Genomic DNA, 22,689 nt, shown 5'->3' with positions numbered 1-22,689 from the left:
CTCAGAATCTGGAAGTCTCGTACTATATTTCACACTAGTGTCAGACTGTTTCCATCTTTTTCAACTAAAGTAAATTCTAGAATAAAAAGACCCACTTTTTCATTTATAAAATTCTAGAATTAGTTTAAAGTATATCTATGAAAAACAGGTGAGTAGTAGTTGGTAAGCAACCAACGACCAGGGAGGTTTATTACCAGTAATACTCGCCTGCACATCGGGAGGGTTAGTGACAGCTACGTAATAAGCGAGCACTTCAGTGGTTGTCAAGCTGCACTCCTCAAACCCGGGTAGCTGTCTTTTTTTCTGTCTCACCCTCACATGGACTATTGGTATTCTGTCCACAAACATTCAATCTCTCTTTTTCATGCTTAACATTTGACAACACTTGACTCGCACAGCTCTTTCTTTCTAACACTAGAAAGCCCTGCTTTTGGCAAAATGTTAGGAGCAATTGATAGTAGTAGTAGAAAGAACATTTAGGCAAGAACATTAGGAAAAAATTTTCAGTAGGAACATTAGGTAGGAGCCTCAGCAAACATTGCACTAGAGTTGCCCTCTGCCAGTGGCCTGTTAAGGGTGAAGCACTACAGGATAAGATCTTAAGGAGTACAGGTGTTCACTAGTTATGGAGCCTCTATTGCCATGGCCACCCCCTTGAGGAAGTTCTAGTAGGGAACAGGCATCAGAGATATTGATACATAGAAAGAAAAACAACTAATTTTATATGTAATAACATTTTGAGGAAAAAAATTTAAACATTTTCAATTTCTGTATCATTTTAAACAAATATAACTATTCAGATACAGTGGCCATAAATTTTATTAGAATTAGCATAAATTTCTTGAAGATAAATAATATGGAAACAGCTCCATCCACTTGCATTCAGGGTCTCATGGTCTCATTCAGAGGCTCAGTGCTAATAACAAACATATCCTCATTGAAAAAATACCATATCAAGGTCATCCAACATCCTTAGTAAAACATCAAAATAACTTTAGTTATGGCATGAGAAGAGTGGGAGGTGGGTTGATTAGAAAGGGTAGTGAGTGGTGGGATGAAGAAGTAAGAGTATTAGTGAAAGAGAAGAGAGAGGCATTTGGACAATTTTTGCAGGGAAAAAATGAAATTGAGTGGGAGACGTATAAAAGAAAGAGACAGGAGGTCAAAAGAAAGGTGCAAGAGGTGAAAAAAAGGGCAAATGAGAGTTGGGGTGAGAGAGTATCATTAAATTTTAGGGAGAATAAAAAGATGTTCTGGAAGGAGGTAAATAAAAAGCGTAAGACAAGGGAGCAAATGGGAACTTCAGTGAAGGGCGCAAATGGGGAGGTGATAACAAGTAGTGGTGATGTGAGAAGGAGATGGAGTGAGTATTTTGAAGGTTTGTTGAATGTGTTTGATGATAGAGTGGCAGATATAGGGTGTTTTGGTCGAGGTGGTGTGCAAAGTGCGAGGGTTAGGGAAAATGAGTTGGTAAACAGAGAAGAGGTAGTAAAAGCTTTGTGGAAGATGAAAGCCGGCAAGGCAGCAGGTTTGGATGGTATTGCAGTGGAATTTATTAAAAAAGGGGGTGACTGTATTGTTGACTGGTTGGTAAGGTTATTTAATGTGTGTATGACTCATGGTGAGGTGCCTGAGGATTGGCTGAATGCGTGCATAGTGCCATTGTACAAAGGCAAAGGGGATAAGAGTGAGTGCTCAAATTACAGAGGTATAAGTTTGTTGAGTATTCCTGGCAAATTATATGGGAGGGTATTGATTGAGAGGGTGAAGGCATGTACAGAGCATCAGATTGGGGAAGAGCAGTGTGGTTTCAGAAGTGGTAGAGGATGTGTGGATCAGGTGTTTGCTTTGAAGAATGTATGTGAGAAATACTTAGAAAAGCAAATGGATTTGTATGTAGCATTTATGGATCTGGAGAAGGCATATGATAGAGTTGATAGAGACGCTCTGTGGAAGGTATTAAGAATATATGGTGTGGGAGGCAAGTTGTTAGAAGCAGTGAAAAGTTTTTATCGAGGATGTAAGGCATGTGTACGTGTAGGAAGAGAGGAAAGTGATTGGTTCTCAGTGAATGTAGGTTTGCGGCAGGGGTGTGTGATGTCTCCATGGTTGTTTAATTTGTTTATGGATGGGGTTGTTAGGGAGGTGAATGCAAGAGTTTTGGAAAGAGGGGCAAGTATGAAGTCTGTTGGGGATGAGAGAGCTTGGGAAGTGAGTCAGTTGTTGTTCGCTGATGATACAGCACTGGTGGCTGATTCATGTGAGAAACTGCAGAAGCTGGTGACTGAGTTTGGTAAAGTGTGTGAAAGAAGAAAGTTAAGAGTAAATGTGAATAAGAGCAAGGTTATTAGGTACAGTAGGGTTGAGGGTCAATTCAATTGGGAGGTGAGTTTGAATGGAGAAAAACTGGAGGAAGTGAAGTGTTTTAGATATCTGGGAGTGGATCTGGCAGCGGATGGAACCATGGAAGCGGAAGTGGATCATAGGGTGGGGGAGGGGGGCGAAAATTCTGGGAGCCTTGAAGAATGTGTGGAAGTCGAGAACATTATCTCGGAAAGCAAAAATGGGTATGTTTGAAGGAATAGTGGTTCCAACAATGTTGTATGGTTGCGAGGCGTGGACTATGGATAGAGTTGTGCGCAGGAGGATGGATGTGCTGGAAATGAGATGTTTGAGGACAATGTGTGGTGTGAGGTGGTTTGATCGAGTAAGTAACGTAAGGGTAAGAGAGATGTGTGGAAATAAAAAGAGCGTGGTTGAGAGAGCAGAAGAGGGTGTTTTGAAATGGTTTGGTCACATGGAGAGAATGAGTGAGGAAAGATTGACCAAGAGGATATGTGTGTCGGAGGTGGAGGGAACGAGGAGAAGAGGGAGACCAAATTGGAGGTGGAAAGATGGAGTGAAAAAGATTTTGAGTGATCGGGGTCTGAACATGCAGGAGGGTGAAAGGAGGGCAAAGAATAGAGTGAATTGGAGCGATGTGGTATACCGGGGTTGACGTGCTGTCAGTGGATTGAATCAAGGCATGTGTATGGGGGTGGGTTGAGCCATTTCTTTCGTCTGTTTCCTTGCGCTACCTCGCAAACGCGGGAGACAGCGACAAAGCAATAAAAAAAAAAAAAAAAAAATATATATATTGTCCTATAATTAGTGTAGCAGATCTAATTTTCTTCCATATTTGTTTGTCATTTCCCATGACCTCATTTGCTCACATCCATTCTCTAGCTGTTATGTGTAATGAACTGAAACCACAGCCCCCTATCTACAATCAGGCCCCACGGACCTTCCATGGTTTCCTCTGGCTGTCACCCCCTGTATATCACATTATTCCAATTCCCTTTAGCCTGTGCATGCCTTTTACACTCCTGCACAGTCAGATTTCACACACTCAAAACTTTTTCCATCCTTCCATCTCCAATCAGGTCTTCTTCTCTTTGTCCTCCTCCACTTCTGACACACACAACCTCTTTGTCAACCCCACGTCACTTAATCTCACCATGTCCAGAACATCTCAGTTTTCTCAACCACACTTCTTATCCCCACACACCTCTCACCATTTTATTACTTATTCAAACAACCCACCTCACACCACATACTATCCTTTTAACACTTCATTTCCAACATATCCACCTTCGTCTGCACATCCTCAACAATAATCCAATCCTCACATCCATACAATGTCAATGGAACGAATGTACCTATTTTTGCCCTCCCTGATATTGGCCTCTCTTTCTACATATTCCTCAATGCTCCCAGGACATTTTGGGGACACTGAGTATAACAGATAGCATTATAATTTTTGTCCTCCATTCACTGCTTCTTAGGACAAACATTAACAACGTCCAGACATCAACAAATGAATGTTTAAACTTTCTGAATGTCTATGCACCTGATGCTGATGCTTCAGGGTTATCAGCCATTGTTCTCATGCTGTAATTACTTGTATGCATACAGTTTTGCAACAATATAGAGATAACAGTTCTAAAAACAGTAAAAGTAACTATGCAAAGACACTGGCTGCATCCATTAAGTGCCAGTATTCTAAGTAAAATGAGACAAAGGTGAACAAGTGTGCCAGCTATGTGATGAGAAGTCTAGCTAACAGCAATGCGAATGACATATAAGAGCCAGTAAAATGCAATAAGCCAGCACTAATGTAATACAATAATTCATATGCAAATAACCACATCAAAACCTAAAGAGGATAAAGACACACATACTTGCTCATGAAAACCATGACAGAGTAAAAATTGCTTTCATCATGTCTTGGGACCAAATTTTTTTTTCTCTATGCTTAAACATAGCTCCAATCATACTGGTAGTCAATGGGAATGTGGGTTTCACTTACCATAATTTTACTAAATGCTCTTGGTGTATAACTGATTATTTTGGTCTTCATCCGGTAAGCAAAACAATATATATAAAGAATACTTCCCACGTATTCCCTGCGTGTCGTAGAAGGCGACTAAAAGGGAAGGGAGCGGGGGGCTGGAAATCCTCCCCTCTCGTTTCCCCCCCCCCCCCCAAAAGAAGGAACAGAGAAGAGGGCCAGGTGAGGATATTTCCTCAAAGGCCCAGTCCTCTGTTCTTAACGCTACCTCGCTGTCGCGGGAAATGGCGAATAGTATGAAAAAAAAAAAAAAAAAAATATATATGTATAAATATTATCCCTGGGGATAGGGGAGAAAGAATACTTCCCACGTATACCCTGCGTGTCGTAGAAGGCGACTAAAAGGGGAGGGAGCGGGGGGCTGGAAATCCTCCCCTCTCGTTTATTTTTTAATTTTTCCAAAAGAAGGAACAGAGAAGGGGGCTAGGTGAGGATATTCCCCCAAAGGCCCAGTCCTCTGTTCTTAACGCTACCTCGCTAATGCGGGAAATGGCAAATAGTTTGAAAAAAAAAAATGTATATATATATATATATATATATAGGGATAGGGGAGAAAGAATACTTCCCACACATTCCTCACATGTCCTAGAAGGCAACTAAAGGGGACGGGAGCGCAGGGCTAGAAACCCTCATCTCCCTGTATTTTGACTTTCTAAATGGGGAAACAGAAGAAGGAGTCACGTGGGGAGTGCTCATCCTCCTCGAAGGCTCAGATTGGGGTGTCTAAATGTGAGGATGTAACCAAGATGAGAAAAAAGGAGAGACAGGTAGTATGTTTGAGGAAAGGAACCTGGATGTTTTGGCTCTGAGTGAAACGAAGCTCAAGGGTAAAGGGGAAGAATAGTTTGGGAATGTCTTGGGAGTAAAGTCAGGGGTTAGTGAGAGGACAAGAGCCAGGGAAGGAGTAGCACTACTCCTGAAACAGGAGTGGTGGGAGTATGTGATAGAGTGTAAGAAAGTAAACTCTAGATTGATATGGGTAAAACTGAAAGTGGATGGAGAGAGATGGGTGATTATTGGTGCATGTGCACCTGGGCATGAGAAGAAAGATCATGAGAGGCAAGTGTTCTGGGAGCAGCTGAGTGAGTGTGTTAGTAGTTTTGATGCACGAGACCGGGTTATGGTGATGGGTGATTTGAATGCAAAGGTGAGTAATGTGGCAGTTGAGGGAATAATTGGTGTACATGAGGTGTTCAGTGTTGTAAATGGAAATGGTGAATAGCTTGTAGATTTATGTGCTGAAAAAGGACTGGTGATTGGGAATACCTGGTTTAAAAAGAGAGATATACATAGGTATACATATGTAAGTAGGAGAGATGGCCATAGAACGTTATTGGATTACGTGTTAATTGATAGGCGCGCGAAAGAGAGACTTTTGGATGCTTATGTTCTGAGAGGTGCAACTGGAGGGATGTCTGATCATTATCTTGTGGAGGCGAAGGTGAAGATTTGTAGAGGTTTTCAGAAAAGAAGAGAGAATGTTGGGGTGAAGAGAAAAGGTGAGAGTAAGTGATCTTCGGAAGGAGACTTGTGTGAGGAAGTACCAGGAGAAACTGAGGACAGAATGGAAAAAGGTGAGAACAAAGGACGTAAGGGGAGTAGAAGAGGAATGGGATGTATTTAGGGAAGTAGTGATGGTTTGCGCAAAAGATGCTTGTGGTATGAGAAGCGTGAGAGGTTGGCAGATTAGAAAGGGTAGCGAGTGGTGGGATGAAGAGGTAAGATTATTAGTGAAAGAGAAGAGTGAGGCAATTTGACAATTTTTGCAGGGAAATAATGGAAATGACTGGGAGATGTATAAAAGAAAGAGGCAGGAGGTCAAGAGAAAGGGCAAGAGGTGAAAAAGAGGGCAAATGAGAGTTGGGGTGAGAGAGTATCATTAAATTTAGGGAGAATAAAAAGATGTTTTGGAAGGGAGTAAATAAAGTGCATAAGACAAGGGAACAAATGAGAACATCAGTGAAGGGGCTAATGGGGAGGTGATAACAAGTGGTGATGTGAGGAGATAGAGTGAGCATTTTGAAGGTTTGTTGAATGTTTGATGATAGAGTGGCAGACATAGGGTGTTTTGGTCGAGGTGGTGTGCAAAGTGAGAGGGTTAGGGGGAATGATTTGGTAAACAGAGAAGAGGTAGTAAAAGCTTTGCAGAAGATGAAAGCCGGCAAGGCAGCGGGTTTGGATGGTATTGCGGTGGAATTTATCAAAAAAGGGGGTGACTGTACTGTTGACTAGTTGGCGAGGTTATTTAATGTATGCATGACTCATGGTGAGGTGCCTGGGAATTGGTGGAATGCTTGCATTGTGCCACAGTACAAAGGCAAAGGGGATAGAAGTGAGTACTCAAATTACAGAGGTATAAGTTTGTTAAGTATTCCTGGGAAATTATATGGGAGGGTACTGATTGAGAGGGTGAAGGCATGTACAGAGCATCATATTGGGGAAGAGCAGTGTGGTTTCAGAAGTGGTAGAAGATGTGTGGATCAGGTGTTTGCTTTGAAGAATGTATGTGAGAAATACTTAGAAAAGCAAATGGATTTGTATGTAGCATTTATGGATCTGGAGAAGGCATATGATAAAGTTGATAGAGATGCTCTGTGGAAGGCATTAAGAATATATGGTGAGGGAGGCAAGTTGTTAGAAGGAGTGAAAATATTTTATCGAGGATATAAGGCATGTGTACGTGTAGGAAGAAAGGAAAGTGATTGGTTCTCAGTGAATGTAGGTTTGCGGCAGGGGTGTGTGATGTCTCCATGGTTGTTTAATTTGTTTATGGATGGGGTTGTTAGGGAGGTGAATGCAAGAGTTTTGGAAAGAGGGGCAAGTATGCAGTCTGTTGTGGATGAGAGAGCTTGGGAAGTGAGTCAGTTGTTGTTCGCTGATGATACAGCCCTGGTGGCCGATTCGTGTGAGAAACTGCAGAAGCTGGTGACTGAGTTTGGTAAAGTGCATGAAAGAAGAAAGCTGAGAGTAAATGTGAATAAGAGTAAGGTTATTAGGTACAGTAGGGTTGAGGGTCAAGTTAATTGGGAGGTAAGTCTGAATGGAGAAAAGCTGGAGGAAGTGAAGTGTTTTAGATATCTGGGAGTGGATTTGGCAGCGGATGGAACCATGGAAGTGGAAGTGAATCATAGGGTGGGGGAGGGGGCAAAATTCTGGGAGCATTGAAGAATGTTTGGAAGTCGAGAACATTATCTCGGAAAGCAAAAATGGGTATGTTTGAAGGAATAGTGGTTCCAACAATGTTATATGGTTGCGAGGCATGGGCTATGGATAGAGTTGTGCACAGGAGGGTGGATGTGCTGGAAATGAGATGTCTGAGGACAATATGTGGTGTGAGGTGGTTTGATTGAGTAAGTAATGATAGGGTAAGAGAGATGTGTGGTAATAAAAAGATTGTGGTTGAGAGAGCAGAGGAGGGTGTTTTGAAATGGTTTGGTCACATGGAAAGAATGCGAGAGGAAAGATTGACCAAGAGGATATATGTGCCAGAGATGGAGGGAACAAGGAGAAGTGGGAGACCAAATTGGAGGTGGAAAGATGGAGTGAAAAAGATTTTGAGTGATGGGCCTGAACATGCAGGAGGGTGAAAGGCATGCAAGGAATAGAGTGAATTGGAACGATGTGGTATACTGGGGTTGACGTGCTGTCAGTGGATTGAATCAAGGCATGTGTATGGGGGTGGGTTGAGCCATTTCTTTCGTCTGTTTCCTTGCGCTACCTCGCAAACGCGGGAGACAGCGACAAAGCAATAAAAAAAAAAAAAAAAAATATATATATATTGTCCTATAATTAGTGTAGCAGATCTAATTTTCTTCCATATTTGTTTGTCATTTCCCATGACCTCATTTGCTCACATCCATTCTCTAGCTGTTATGTGTAATGAACTGAAACCACAGCCCCCTATCTACAATCAGGCCCCACGGACCTTCCATGGTTTCCTCTGGCTGTCACCCCCTGTATATCACATTATTCCAATTCCCTTTAGCCTGTGCATGCCTTTTACACTCCTGCACAGTCAGATTTCACACACTCAAAACTTTTTCCATCCTTCCATCTCCAATCAGGTCTTCTTCTCTTTGTCCTCCTCCACTTCTGACACACACAACCTCTTTGTCAACCCCACGTCACTTAATCTCACCATGTCCAGAACATCTCAGTTTTCTCAACCACACTTCTTATCCCCACACACCTCTCACCATTTTATTACTTATTCAAACAACCCACCTCACACCACATACTATCCTTTTAACACTTCATTTCCAACATATCCACCTTCGTCTGCACATCCTCAACAATAATCCAATCCTCACATCCATACAATGTCAATGGACGAATGTACCTATTTTTGCCCTCCCTGATATTGGCCTCTCTTTCTACATATTCCTCAATGCTCCCAGGACATTTTGGGGACACTGAGTATAACAGATAGCATTATAATTTTTGTCCTCCATTCACTGCTTCTTAGGACAAACATTAACAACGTCCAGACATCAACAAATGAATGTTTAAACTTTCTGAATGTCTATGCACCTGATGCTGATGCTTCAGGGTTATCAGCCATTGTTCTCATGCTGTAATTACTTGTATGCATACAGTTTTGCAACAATATAGAGATAACAGTTCTAAAAACAGTAAAAGTAACTATGCAAAGACACTGGCTGCATCCATTAAGTGCCAGTATTCTAAGTAAAATGAGACAAAGGTGAACAAGTGTGCCAGCCATGTGATGAGAAGTCTAGCTAACAGCAATGCGAATGACATATAAGAGCCAGTAAAATGCAATAAGCCAGCACTAATGTAATACAATAATTCATATGCAAATAACCACATCAAAACCTAAAGAGGATAAAGACACACATACTTGCTCATGAAAACCATGACAGAGTAAAAATTGCTTTCATCATGTCTTGGGACCAAATTTTTTTTTCTCTATGCTTAAACATAGCTCCAATCATACTGGTAGTCAATGGGAATGTGGGTTTCACTTACCATAATTTTACTAAATGCTCTTGGTGTATAACTGATTATTTTGGTCTTCATCCGGTAAGCAAAACAATATATATAAAGAATACTTCCCACGTATTCCCTGCGTGTCGTAGAAGGCGACTAAAGGGAAGGGAGCGGGGGGCTGGAAATCCTCCCCTCTCGTTTCCCCCCCCCCCCCCCAAAAGAAGGAACAGAGAAGAGGGCCAGGTGAGGATATTTCCTCAAAGGCCCAGTCCTCTGTTCTTAACGCTACCTCGCTGTCGCGGGAAATGGCGAATAGTATGAAAAAAAAAAAAAAAAAAATATATATGTATAAATATTATCCCTGGGGATAGGGGAGAAAGAATACTTCCCACGTATACCCTGCGTGTCGTAGAAGGCGACTAAAAGGGGAGGGAGCGGGGGGCTGGAAATCCTCCCCTCTCGTTTATTTTTTAATTTTTCCAAAAGAAGGAACAGAGAAGGGGGCTAGGTGAGGATATTCCCCCAAAGGCCCAGTCCTCTGTTCTTAACGCTACCTCGCTAATGCGGGAAATGGCAAATAGTTTGAAAAAAAAAATGTATATATATATATATATATATATAGGGATAGGGGAGAAAGAATACTTCCCACACATTCCTCACATGTCCTAGAAGGCAACTAAAGGGGACGGGAGCGCAGGGCTAGAAACCCTCATCTCCCTGTATTTTGACTTTCTAAATGGGGAAACAGAAGAAGGAGTCACGTGGGGAGTGCTCATCCTCCTCGAAGGCTCAGATTGGGGTGTCTAAATGTGAGGATGTAACCAAGATGAGAAAAAAGGAGAGACAGGTAGTATGTTTGAGGAAAGGAACCTGGATGTTTTGGCTCTGAGTGAAACGAAGCTCAAGGGTAAAGGGGAAGAATAGTTTGGGAATGTCTTGGGAGTAAAGTCAGGGGTTAGTGAGAGGACAAGAGCCAGGGAAGGAGTAGCACTACTCCTGAAACAGGAGTGGTGGGAGTATGTGATAGAGTGTAAGAAAGTAAACTCTAGATTGATATGGGTAAAACTGAAAGTGGATGGAGAGAGATGGGTGATTATTGGTGCATGTGCACCTGGGCATGAGAAGAAAGATCATGAGAGGCAAGTGTTCTGGGAGCAGCTGAGTGAGTGTGTTAGTAGTTTTGATGCACGAGACCGGGTTATGGTGATGGGTGATTTGAATGCAAAGGTGAGTAATGTGGCAGTTGAGGGAATAATTGGTGTACATGAGGTGTTCAGTGTTGTAAATGGAAATGGTGAATAGCTTGTAGATTTATGTGCTGAAAAAGGACTGGTGATTGGGAATACCTGGTTTAAAAAGAGAGATATACATAGGTATACATATGTAAGTAGGAGAGATGGCCATAGAACGTTATTGGATTACGTGTTAATTGATAGGCGCGCGAAAGAGAGACTTTTGGATGCTTATGTTCTGAGAGGTGCAACTGGAGGGATGTCTGATCATTATCTTGTGGAGGCGAAGGTGAAGATTTGTAGAGGTTTTCAGAAAAGAAGAGAGAATGTTGGGGTGAAGAGAAAAGGTGAGAGTAAGTGATCTTCGGAAGGAGACTTGTGTGAGGAAGTACCAGGAGAAACTGAGGACAGAATGGAAAAAGGTGAGAACAAAGGACGTAAGGGGAGTAGAAGAGGAATGGGATGTATTTAGGGAAGTAGTGATGGTTTGCGCAAAAGATGCTTGTGGTATGAGAAGCGTGAGAGGTTGGCAGATTAGAAAGGGTAGCGAGTGGTGGGATGAAGAGGTAAGATTATTAGTGAAAGAGAAGAGTGAGGCAATTTGACAATTTTTGCAGGGAAATAATGGAAATGACTGGGAGATGTATAAAAGAAAGAGGCAGGAGGTCAAGAGAAAGGGCAAGAGGTGAAAAAGAGGGCAAATGAGAGTTGGGGTGAGAGAGTATCATTAAATTTAGGGAGAATAAAAAGATGTTTTGGAAGGGAGTAAATAAAGTGCATAAGACAAGGGAACAAATGAGAACATCAGTGAAGGGGCTAATGGGGAGGTGATAACAAGTGGTGATGTGAGGAGATAGAGTGAGCATTTTGAAGGTTTGTTGAATGTTTGATGATAGAGTGGCAGACATAGGGTGTTTTGGTCGAGGTGGTGTGCAAAGTGAGAGGGTTAGGGGGAATGATTTGGTAAACAGAGAAGAGGTAGTAAAAGCTTTGCAGAAGATGAAAGCCGGCAAGGCAGCGGGTTTGGATGGTATTGCGGTGGAATTTATCAAAAAAGGGGGTGACTGTACTGTTGACTAGTTGGCGAGGTTATTTAATGTATGCATGACTCATGGTGAGGTGCCTGGGAATTGGTGGAATGCTTGCATTGTGCCACAGTACAAAGGCAAAGGGGATAGAAGTGAGTACTCAAATTACAGAGGTATAAGTTTGTTAAGTATTCCTGGGAAATTATATGGGAGGGTACTGATTGAGAGGGTGAAGGCATGTACAGAGCATCATATTGGGGAAGAGCAGTGTGGTTTCAGAAGTGGTAGAAGATGTGTGGATCAGGTGTTTGCTTTGAAGAATGTATGTGAGAAATACTTAGAAAAGCAAATGGATTTGTATGTAGCATTTATGGATCTGGAGAAGGCATATGATAAAGTTGATAGAGATGCTCTGTGGAAGGCATTAAGAATATATGGTGAGGGAGGCAAGTTGTTAGAAGGAGTGAAATATTTTATCGAGGATATAAGGCATGTGTACGTGTAGGAAGAAAGGAAAGTGATTGGTTCTCAGTGAATGTAGGTTTGCGGCAGGGTGTGTGATGTCTCCATGGTTGTTTAATTTGTTTATGGATGGGGTTGTTAGGGAGGTGAATGCAAGAGTTTTGGAAAGAGGGGCAAGTATGCAGTCTGTTGTGGATGAGAGAGCTTGGGAAGTGAGTCAGTTGTTGTTCGCTGATGATACAGCCCTGGTGGCCGATTCGTGTGAGAAACTGCAGAAGCTGGTGACTGAGTTTGGTAAAGTGCATGAAAGAAGAAAGCTGAGAGTAAATGTGAATAAGAGTAAGGTTATTAGGTACAGTAGGGTTGAGGGTCAAGTTAATTGGGATGTAAGTCTGAATGGAGAAAAGCTGGAGGAAGTGAAGTGTTTTAGATATCTGGGAGTGGATTTGGCAGCGGATGGAACCATGGAAGTGGAAGTGAATCATAGGGTGGGGGAGGGGGCAAAATTCTGGGAGCATTGAAGAATGTTTGGAAGTCGAGAACATTATCTCGGAAAGCAAAAATGGGTATGTTTGAAGGAATAGTGGTTCCAACAATGTTATATGGTTGCGAGGCATGGGCTATGGATAGAGTTGTGCACAGGAGGGTGGATGTGCTGGAAATGAGATGTCTGAGGACAATATGTGGTGTGAGGTGGTTTGATTGAGTAAGTAATGATAGGGTAAGAGAGATGTGTGGTAATAAAAAGATTGTGGTTGAGAGAGCAGAGGAGGGTGTTTTGAAATGGTTTGGTCACATGGAAAGAATGCGAGAGGAAAGATTGACCAAGAGGATATATGTGCCAGAGATGGAGGGAACAAGGAGAAGTGGGAGACCAAATTGGAGGTGGAAAGATGGAGTGAAAAAGATTTTGAGTGATGGGCCTGAACATGCAGGAGGGTGAAAGGCATGCAAGGAATAGAGTGAATTGGAACGATGTGGTATACTGGGGTCAACATGGGTGAAAGGCATGCAAGGAATAGAGTGAATTGGAACGATGTGGTATACTGGGGTCGACATGCTGTCAATGGATTGAACCTGGGCATGTGAAGCATCTGGGGTAAACCATGGAAAGTTCTTTGGGGCCTGGATGTGGAAAGGGAGCTGTGGTTTCAGTGCATTATTACATGACAGCTAGAGACTTAGTGTGAACGAATGTGGCCTTTGTTGTCCTTTCCTAGCACTACTTCGCACACATGAGGGGGGAGGGGGTTGTTATTTCATGTGTGGTGAGGTGGCGATGAGAATGAAAATAAAGGCAGACAGTATGAACTATGTACATGTGTATATATGTATATGACTGTGTGTGTATATATATGTATACGTTGAGATGTATAGGTATGTATATTCGTGTGTGTGGACATGTATGTATATACATGTGTATGTGGGTGGGTTGGGCCATTCTTTCGTTTGTTTTCTTGCGCTACCTTGCTAACGCAGGAGACAGCAACAAAGCAAAATAAAATATAAATAATATATATATATATATATATATATATATATATATATATATATATATATATATATATATACATTTTTTTTTTTTCGCTGTCTCCCGCGTTTGCGGGGTACCGCAAGGAAACAGACGAAAGAAATGGCCCAACCCACCCCCATACTCATGTATATACATACGTCCACACACGCAAATATACATACCTACACAGCTTTCCATGGTTTACCCCAGACGCTTCACATGCCCGATTCAATCCACTGACAGCACGTCAACCCCGGTATACCACATCACTCCAATTCACTCTATTCCTTGCCCTCCTTTCACCCTCCTGCATGTTCAGGCCATGATCACACAAAATCTTTTTCACTCCATCTTTCCACCTCCAATTTGGTCTCCCTCTTCTCCTCGTTCCCTCCACCTCCGACACATATATCCTCTTGGTCAATCTTTCCTCACTCATTCTCTCCATGTGCCCAAACCATTTCAAAACACCCTCTTCTGCTCTCTCAACCACGCTCTTTTTATTTCCACACATCTCTCTTACCCTTACGTTACTTACTCAATCAAACCACCTCACACCACACACTGTCCTCAAACATCTCATTTCCAGCACATCCATCCTCCTGCGCACAACTCTATCCATAGCCCACGCCTCGCAACCATACAACATTGTTGGAACCACTATTCCTTCAAACATACCCATTTTTGCTTTCCGAGATAATGCTCTCGACTTCCACACATTCTTCAAGGCTCCCAGAATTTTCGCCCCCTCCCCCACCCTATGATCCACTTCCGCTTCCATGGTTCCATCCGCTGCCAGATCCACTCCCAGATATCTAAAACACTTCACTTCCTCCAGTTTTTCTCCATTCAAACTCACCTCCCAATTGACTTGACCCTCAACCCTACTGTACCTAATAACCTTGCTCTTATTCACATTTACTCTTAACTTTCTTCTTTCACACACTTTACCAAACTCAGTCACCAGCTTCTGCAGTTTCTCACATGAATCAGCCACCAGCGCTGTATCATCAGCAAACAACAACTGACTCACTTCCCAAGCTCTCTCTTCCCCAACAGACTTCATACTTGCCCCTCTTTCCAAAACTCTTGCATTCACCTCCCTAACAACCCCATCCATAAACAAATTAAACAACCATGGAGACATCACACACCCCTGCCGCAAACCTACATTCACTGAGAACCAATCACTTTCCTCTCTTCCTACACGTACACATGCCTTACATCCTCGATAAAAACTTTTCACTGCTTCTAACAACTTGCCTCCCACGCCATATATTCTTAATACCTTCCACAGAGCATCTCTATCAACTCTATCATATGCCTTCTCCAGATCCATAAATGCTACATACAAATCCATTTGCTTTTCTAAGTATTTCTCACATACATTCTTCAAAGCAAACACCTGATCCACACATCCTCTACCACTTCTGAAACCACACTGCTCTTCCCCAATCTGATGTCCTGTACATGCCTTCACCCTCTCAATCAATACCCTCCAATATAATTTACCAGGAACACTCAACAAACTTATACCTCTGTAATTTGAGCACTCACTCTTATCCCCTTTGCCTTTGTACAATGGCACTATGCACGCATTCCGCCAATCCTCAGGCACCTCACCGTGAGTCATACATACATTAAATAACCTTACCAACCAGTCAACAATACAGTCACCCCCTTTTTTAATAAATTCCACTGCAATACCATCCAAACCTGCTGCCTTGCCGGCTTTCATCTTCCGCAAAGCTTTTACTACCTCTTCTCTGTTTACCAAATCATTTTCCCTAACCCTCTCATTTTGCACACCACCTCGACCAAAACACCCTATATCTGCCACTCTATCATCAAACACATTCAACAAACCTTCAAAATACTCACTCCATCTCCTTCTCACATCACCACTACTTGTTATCACCTCCCCATTTGCGCCCTTCACTGAAGTTCCCATTTGCTCCCTTGTCTTACGCACTTTATTTACCTCCTTCCAGAACATCTTTTTATTCTCCCTAAAATTTAATGATACTCTCTCACCCCAACTCTCATTTGCCCTTTTTTTCACTTCTTGCACCTTTCTCTTGACCTCCTGTCTCTTTCTTTTATACGTCTCCCACTCAACTGCATTTTTTCCCTGCAAAATTCATCCAAATGCCTCTCTCTTCTCTTTCACTAATACTCTTACTTCTTCATCCCACCACTCACTACCCTATATATATATATATATATATATATATATATATATATATATATATATATTTTTTTTTTTTTTTTTTTTTTTTTTCAAACTATTCGCCATTTCCCGCATTAGCGAGGTAGCGTTAAGAACAGAGGACTGGGCCTTTGAGGGAATACCCTCACCTGGCCCAATTCTCTGTTCCTTCTTTTGGAAAATTGAAAAAAAAAAACCGAGAGGGGAGGATTTCCAGCCCCCCGCTCCCTCCCCTTTTAGTCGCCTTCTACGACACGCAGGGAATACGTGGGAAGTATTCTTAATCCCCTATCCCCAGGGATATATATATATATATATATATATATATATATATATATATATATATATATATATATATATATATATATATATATATATATTTATGAAAAGATGTGCATGAAATATACAAAAAGATTATTCATTTCTTATCAATTAAGACTTACCTTTTCCCCATTTAGGAAATGCACACCGGATTAGCCAATCCTAAATATGCTCCTTTCAACTTTTCATTTAATGATTAGGTGCACAAAAAATATTATCATTATATTTCAATATACTTAATTGCCGTTCCCTGCGTTAGTGAGGTAGTGCCAGGAAACAGACAAAGAATGGCCCATCCACTCACATACACATTATCATTGTTGTCATACTTAACCACAGTCTCCTGTGTTAGCGAGGTAGCACAAGGAATCAGACGAGGAATGGCCCAACCCACCCACATACGCAAGTATATACATAAACGCCCACACACATATACATTTCACTGTATACATATATATACAGACACAAACATACATAAACATGTACATATCCATACTTGCTGCCTTCATCCACTCCCGTTCCTACCCCGCCACAGATAACGTTCTCGCCTTCTACAAATTCTTCAACTCTCCCAGAGCCTTTGCTCCCTCCCCCACCCTGTGACTCACTTCCACTTACATGGTTCCATCCACCACTAAGTCCACTCCCAGATATCTAAAACACTTCATTTCCTATATTTTTTCTCCATTCAAACTTACTTCCCAGTTGACTTGTCCCTCAACTCTAATGAACCTAACAATCTTGCTCTTATTCACATTTACTCTCAACTTTCTTCTATCACAGACTTTACCAAACTCAGTCACCAGCTCCTGCGGTTTCTCACCTAAATCAGCTACCAACGCTGTATCATCAGCGAACAACAACTGACTCACTTCCCAAACCCTCTCATCTACAACAGACTGCATACTTGCCCCTTTCTCCAAAACTCTTGCATTCACCTCCCTAACCACCCCATCCATGAACAAATCAAACAATCATAGAGACATCAAGCACCCCTGCCGCAAACCGACATTCACTGGGAACCAATCACTTTCCTCTCTTCCTACTTGTACATATGCCTTACATCCTTGGTAAATCTTTTCACTGTGTCTAGCAACTTACCTCCCACACCATATACTCTTAAAACCTTCCACAAAGCATCTTTATCCACCCTATCATATGCCTTTTCCAGATACATACAAATCCATCTGTTCTTCTAACTATTCTCGCATACATTCTTCAAAGCAAAACACATGATACATTCTTCAAAGCAAACACATGATCCACATATCCTGTGCCACTTCTGAAGCCACACTACTCTTCCCTAATCTGATGCTCTGTACATGGGACACAACAAAAGTTTCACCAAAATCCATGAGAGAAGACTAGGGGTGTCATACAAGAGAGATTATGTGGACTACTAAAGCCATGTGGTTGACCTGAAAGAAAGAGTGAGATTCAAGATGTCTAAGAAAGTAAGAGTTAAGAAGAATTTCAATCACTCTGGAGATGAAGTGAGAGCAATGGGGTGATAACTGCACCTAGGAATGCTTCCACAGAGATGGAAAAGTTTGAATTCTTAAAGAGAAGTAAAAATGGCAAGTCTTGTTCATGGAAAAAGCTACTATATAGATACTGTTGCAGAAATATGCTTGTATACAAGTTAAAGAAATGAAGTTGGAGGTTTACTGAGTAAAATTCCCAATCCGCAACAATTATTAGCGATGGTGATGGCATTAATAGTTTTTATTTCTTATTATGTTATTACTGTTGATGTTTTTGGTGGTGATGCTTGAGGTAACGCTGGGAGAAAATTAGGTGATAATGATAGGAGCGGGTATGTGATGATGACATCTTGTTCCATTTTGTATTTCCTTTTTCCTTTTGGGAACTGAATTCTAAAGAACTGCAAATTAAGAAATAAAAGAGATAAAGTCATGTACAAACCACATATAATGTCAACATATGTAGAAAGTTCTACATGTAAGGCAGCAGTTGGTACACTGATCTCTTTCAAGAGTTCTTCAACTTCTCCTGGCCACTCCTGCATCAGGCTGTCAATGTCTGGCATTCGCCTGAAAAATACATAAAACATTTCTTGTTAGCTCTGAATACTCACTTGTTTTTTTCTTATAAAATCACATAAGCATTGGTGATAACCGTTCACTGGGTTCAGGAACAAAATCCTTTCGGTAATATTCTCAAGAATATACTGTGTGTGAACAAAGTTACTCAAAGTTATTATTTCATGAAAAGACTAAAACATACATTTAAGAAATAACGTTGGGCTCGGTAGTGGTCATAATTAAGATATAAACTAATTGTATTTTGTCTTTATTGTTGGGAAGCATATTTCTTAATGGGATAATGTGACAAATAAAGGTTTCACCCAAGTCCGCTGATTCAGTATTTCTGAAGCATCTACATCACCCATTCACTGATAAGAAATATTCAAAAGGATACTCAGATCAATTCAACATTCAATCTCTTTTTCATTATCCATGAACTGCTTTCATAAGAAATATTAATATCCCCATAGTTCTCTGGTAATCCATGAAATGTCACAAATACATACATGAAATAATTACTATACTTACTTGCTGTAGTGGACAGTTGGAGGAGGTTTGGTTCTATGTAATTCACTTATGTCTCGTACCCATTTTTCTATCACTTTCCCATTCTTCTCGGCATTTTCAACAGTTTTCACTGACTGTACAAAAGTGTAAAATGTTATAATCAAAGGTGCAGTTCACATGGATGACTAAGTAATTTGGCAAATTACAGAGAGCATGGTACATTGAAGATAATCAAATGCTGACAGAAAATCCCAAATATGGAGTTTAAAAAGTACAATATACACTATTATAAATAAACCTAGGTACACTGAATACTTTAAGGATGATAAATATATTTCAATGTGCAATCTGTGTGGGATGAGAGGGCATGGGAAGTAATGCAGTTGGTGTTTGTTGATGACACTGCAACGTTGACAGTTTTGAGTAAGAAACTACAGAAGTTGGAGATTGAGTTCGGAAGACTGTGTGAAAGGAGAAAGTTAAGAGTAAATATGAATAAAAGCAAGGTTATTAGGTTCAATAAGGTTGAGGGATATATCAGTTGGGGTTTGAATTTGATGAAAATATTGGAGGAAGTGAAGTGTTTCTGATACTTTGGAGTAGACATGGCAGTGAATGGAAGCATGGAAGTGGAAGTAGGTGAGGCAGCAAAGGTTCTGGCAGTGCTGAAGAATGTGTAGAAAGAGAGACTGCAAAAATAGGTATGTTTAGAGGCATAGTAGTCCCAATAATATCTTATGGATGCGAGGTATGGGCCATACGTAAGGCTGCGAGGAGGAGGGTGGATGTGTTGAAAATGAAATGTCTGAAGATAATATGTGGAGTAAGGTGCTTTAACTGAACAAGTAATGAAAGGGTAAGAAAGACTATTAATAAAAAGAAAAAGTGAGGTTGAGAGAGCTAAAGAGCATGTACTGAAATGGTTTGGACATTTGGAAAGAATGAGTGAGGAAAGGTTGAAAAAGAGGGTATATGTGTCAGAGGTGGAAGGAACAAGGAGAAGAGAGTCTCCAAGCAGAAGCTTATGGGACATGTCAGTCAGTCACATGCCGCAGGTACAAGCCACAGTGTCTAGAACATAAAAAATAATCAAGAGGGCTGATACTGAACTAAGACAGTACAAAGAGAGAGAGAGAGAGAGCAACATCACAGCAAACAGAATGGAACAGATAAAGAGAGGCAACAACAGGAGATCTAATGAAGGACGAATTTTGATTCCACTTCGGCTAAAATAGAGAGGTGGAAGAATAATTCCCCAGATATGCAAGCAGTTTTCCATAAAAGAGCAAATTAGTCCTTTGTAAGAATGGAACAGCAGCTTGTAAGGCACCTGAATGACACCCCCAGCTTTTGTGAAGCAGATTTTGCAATGTTCATTATGTGAGGTTTTTGCAAGATGATCTGGAAGATTTGGTTATGCCTATTATATTAATATAGAATTTATGTTGTGTTTTGTAAATGAACCATTCAAAATACAAGATTCAGAAAGAGATACAGCAAAGAAACATTTTCAAACAGTCGGACTGAACCAGGTTAATGATTTGCCATTCTATAATTATGCACAGGTCTGAATTAAGAGAGGAAATGCATTCATGAAAAAATGAGTACTAGAGTGAGAAGGGGAGGGAGTATAAGGAGGGGAAGGAACATATGTTAAAGTATAAAAGTTGGAATCACTATTATAAGAATGAGCTGGGTTAAAGGATAAAGATTATTGACAGAGAGGAGTGAGAAGGTAGGTAATGCGACACAACCCTGAGGCACACCACTACTGACAGGACAAAAGGGAAAAGTAACCCCATTAATGACTACAGCACTGAAATGATCAGAAAGGTATATGATCATCAGAGAACAAGGAAAAGCAGAAAAGCCAAAGTAATAAAGTTTACAGGGAAAAGACTTCTGCTACGCCCTATTGATTGTTTTGAAGAAACAAGACAGGAGATTCAACAAAATTCCTAAGACAGAAAAACCATAAGTGACTCACACAGAGGAGATTAACAGTGGACACTTCACCACAAAAGCAATAATGCTGGTCTGAACAAAGAGAATGTGATTTTAAGTGTTTAAGACAGTGAAAGTTAAGGAGACTTCAGACTCTAGAGAAAGTAAAAACAGGTCTTTGAAAGATGCTCACAAGGAGCAAAGAGGATTCATGGAATGCTTCTATGCAAGAAACCTGCTGGTAAAGATATGAAGGAGTACCTTTACAGAAAGCTGAGTTGTGGAAAAATGGAATAAGCTACATAGAAAGACTGTGAATGCAGGCAATATACAAGAGTTTAAAATGATGGAGAAAGTTTACTTAGAGATGTGTCCCCACAACTGTAAGACTCCTTTGCCATATGTCCCCACAACTGTAAGACTCCTTTCCCATGATTTATTTACAAGAAAAGAAATACTTATCTAAATTTTGGTCTATACTTAAGGTTAGCATGGTGTAGAAGCACATAATTACAATTAGGTAATTATAAGAAAATAGTTACTTATCTAAATTTTGGTCTATACCTACGGATGCTGATACAAAATAATGCAAGAATCTCACCAGTGACTTAGCTGTTGTGTGCTTTGCCAAGGCACGAAGCTGGAGATCTAACACAGTGGCATCACTTTGATGGGCACTAGGCTCATCTAAAACCTCAAGACCCACAAGTGATGGCTTGCCATCTGGTGGTGGAATCTGTTTGAGCAAAAAATAATTTCAGAAATGCATCTGCACTTGCCAAAAAAAAAAAAAAAGCATGAAATTTAAGCCTTTCAAGACACGAAAAAAGGCTTCATAAAGCAGACCGAACAATGCAGATAAAAATAATGCTAATACCGTAAATGACAATCAATCATGAATTAATGAAATCAATTTACATCTTCCAAAGGTTACACTTAATCTTTTCAAAGCTATCACTAGGTGAAATACAGTGATTTGTGCAAATGCTATCATCAGTGACAGTTTTGTTTTTCCTGCCACTCTTTGAATGTGCACTTGCACTTTGGTACAGTTAATGGTTTTCTTATATTACTTGCAGAAACAGAAACAAGGTTAATTCAGTTACCCAGGGAAAGCTAGCTCAATTACCCACAAAAACTCAACCACCAAGTAGAACAGAGGAAATTGAAAGTGCAGAATGATGCAGTAGGTCATTAGGTATGCTTCAGCAATGAAAGGTGATAACCCTGAGATTTAAAAGTCTTGGCATCACATCAAGGTTTTCAATATCTAAGATCCACTTGGTTTTAATAGCTTTGGTTGTTTAGTTGGCTCTATTTTTGTATATAATCATTACAAACTTTGTTAAAATCCTATGGCCATGGGACCAGAACCACCTTTTGCATTAAGTTATAGTACTTAAAGGATTAGAGATAATGGAACATGCTGAATTTTCATTATGAATTTTGGACACCAACTATCTTACCTCAAACATCAAGACCCAACTGCAATGCTCTAAAAAATCTGTAGAAAAATACTTGGTGTTATTGCCATTTGCTTCTCATAAAAAAGCTATCCAAGCGAGTACTTACAACAGGAGGTTTTGGAAACTGGAAAGCCTTTTCTCTGTGAGGTGATGTAACATGAGCATGAGTTACATTCTACTGGATATCTTTAAGAAATTCACAGTTGGGTCCTTCAAACTCCATAATTCCTGGGAAAGAAGCACTATCCTTCCTATCCTTTCACCAATCATTCAACTTGGGTAGCAGCAGCTTGCTCATTCTAAGCCTGTCCTTCAGCAATCAGAAACTGCTACAGAGATAATGTCATCAGTACATTTGGTGCCAGCCACTTGCAGCTAAGACTTTGTGGATCATAGGCATCAACTTAAGTGGTGGTCTCAGTTGGTAGCAAAAAGGGGGATGTGTGGGTGAGTTGCAGCATGTTATGGTAAGAAAAAAAAAATGCTCATTGGATACCACCTCTGAATCAAAGGCATGAAACACACTGAGAATGTACTGAGACACTTTTACAGATCAACTGGAGATAGTAGCATTCACTCTACAAGATGTTATGCTAAATTATCAAATTCCTAAGTTTTG

The 22,689-nt window shown here is 40.7% G+C and overlaps 1 protein-coding gene across 2 annotated transcripts in view; it reads right to left on the bottom strand.

The window, feature by feature from the left end:
• The window catches only part of IFT46 (intraflagellar transport 46), an 87,909-nt gene that overhangs the window by 5,773 nt on the left and 59,447 nt on the right, over positions 1-22,689 (bottom strand). For both annotated transcript variants that reach the window (XM_071690654.1, XM_071690571.1), the window contains 3 exons: positions 21,206-21,340; positions 18,682-18,794; positions 18,032-18,159 (listed from right to left, as the gene is read on the bottom strand). In XM_071690654.1, the coding sequence (XP_071546755.1) occupies positions 18,032-18,159; positions 18,682-18,794; positions 21,206-21,340 (376 nt within the window). The remainder of the gene's footprint in view (positions 1-18,031; positions 18,160-18,681; positions 18,795-21,205; positions 21,341-22,689) is intronic.

Source organism: Panulirus ornatus, chromosome 1, assembly GCF_036320965.1.
Source record: "Panulirus ornatus isolate Po-2019 chromosome 1, ASM3632096v1, whole genome shotgun sequence".
In the NCBI taxonomy this organism is placed as follows: Eukaryota; Metazoa; Arthropoda; class Malacostraca; order Decapoda; family Palinuridae; genus Panulirus; species Panulirus ornatus.
This window is presented reverse-complemented; position numbering and strand designations above follow the sequence as displayed.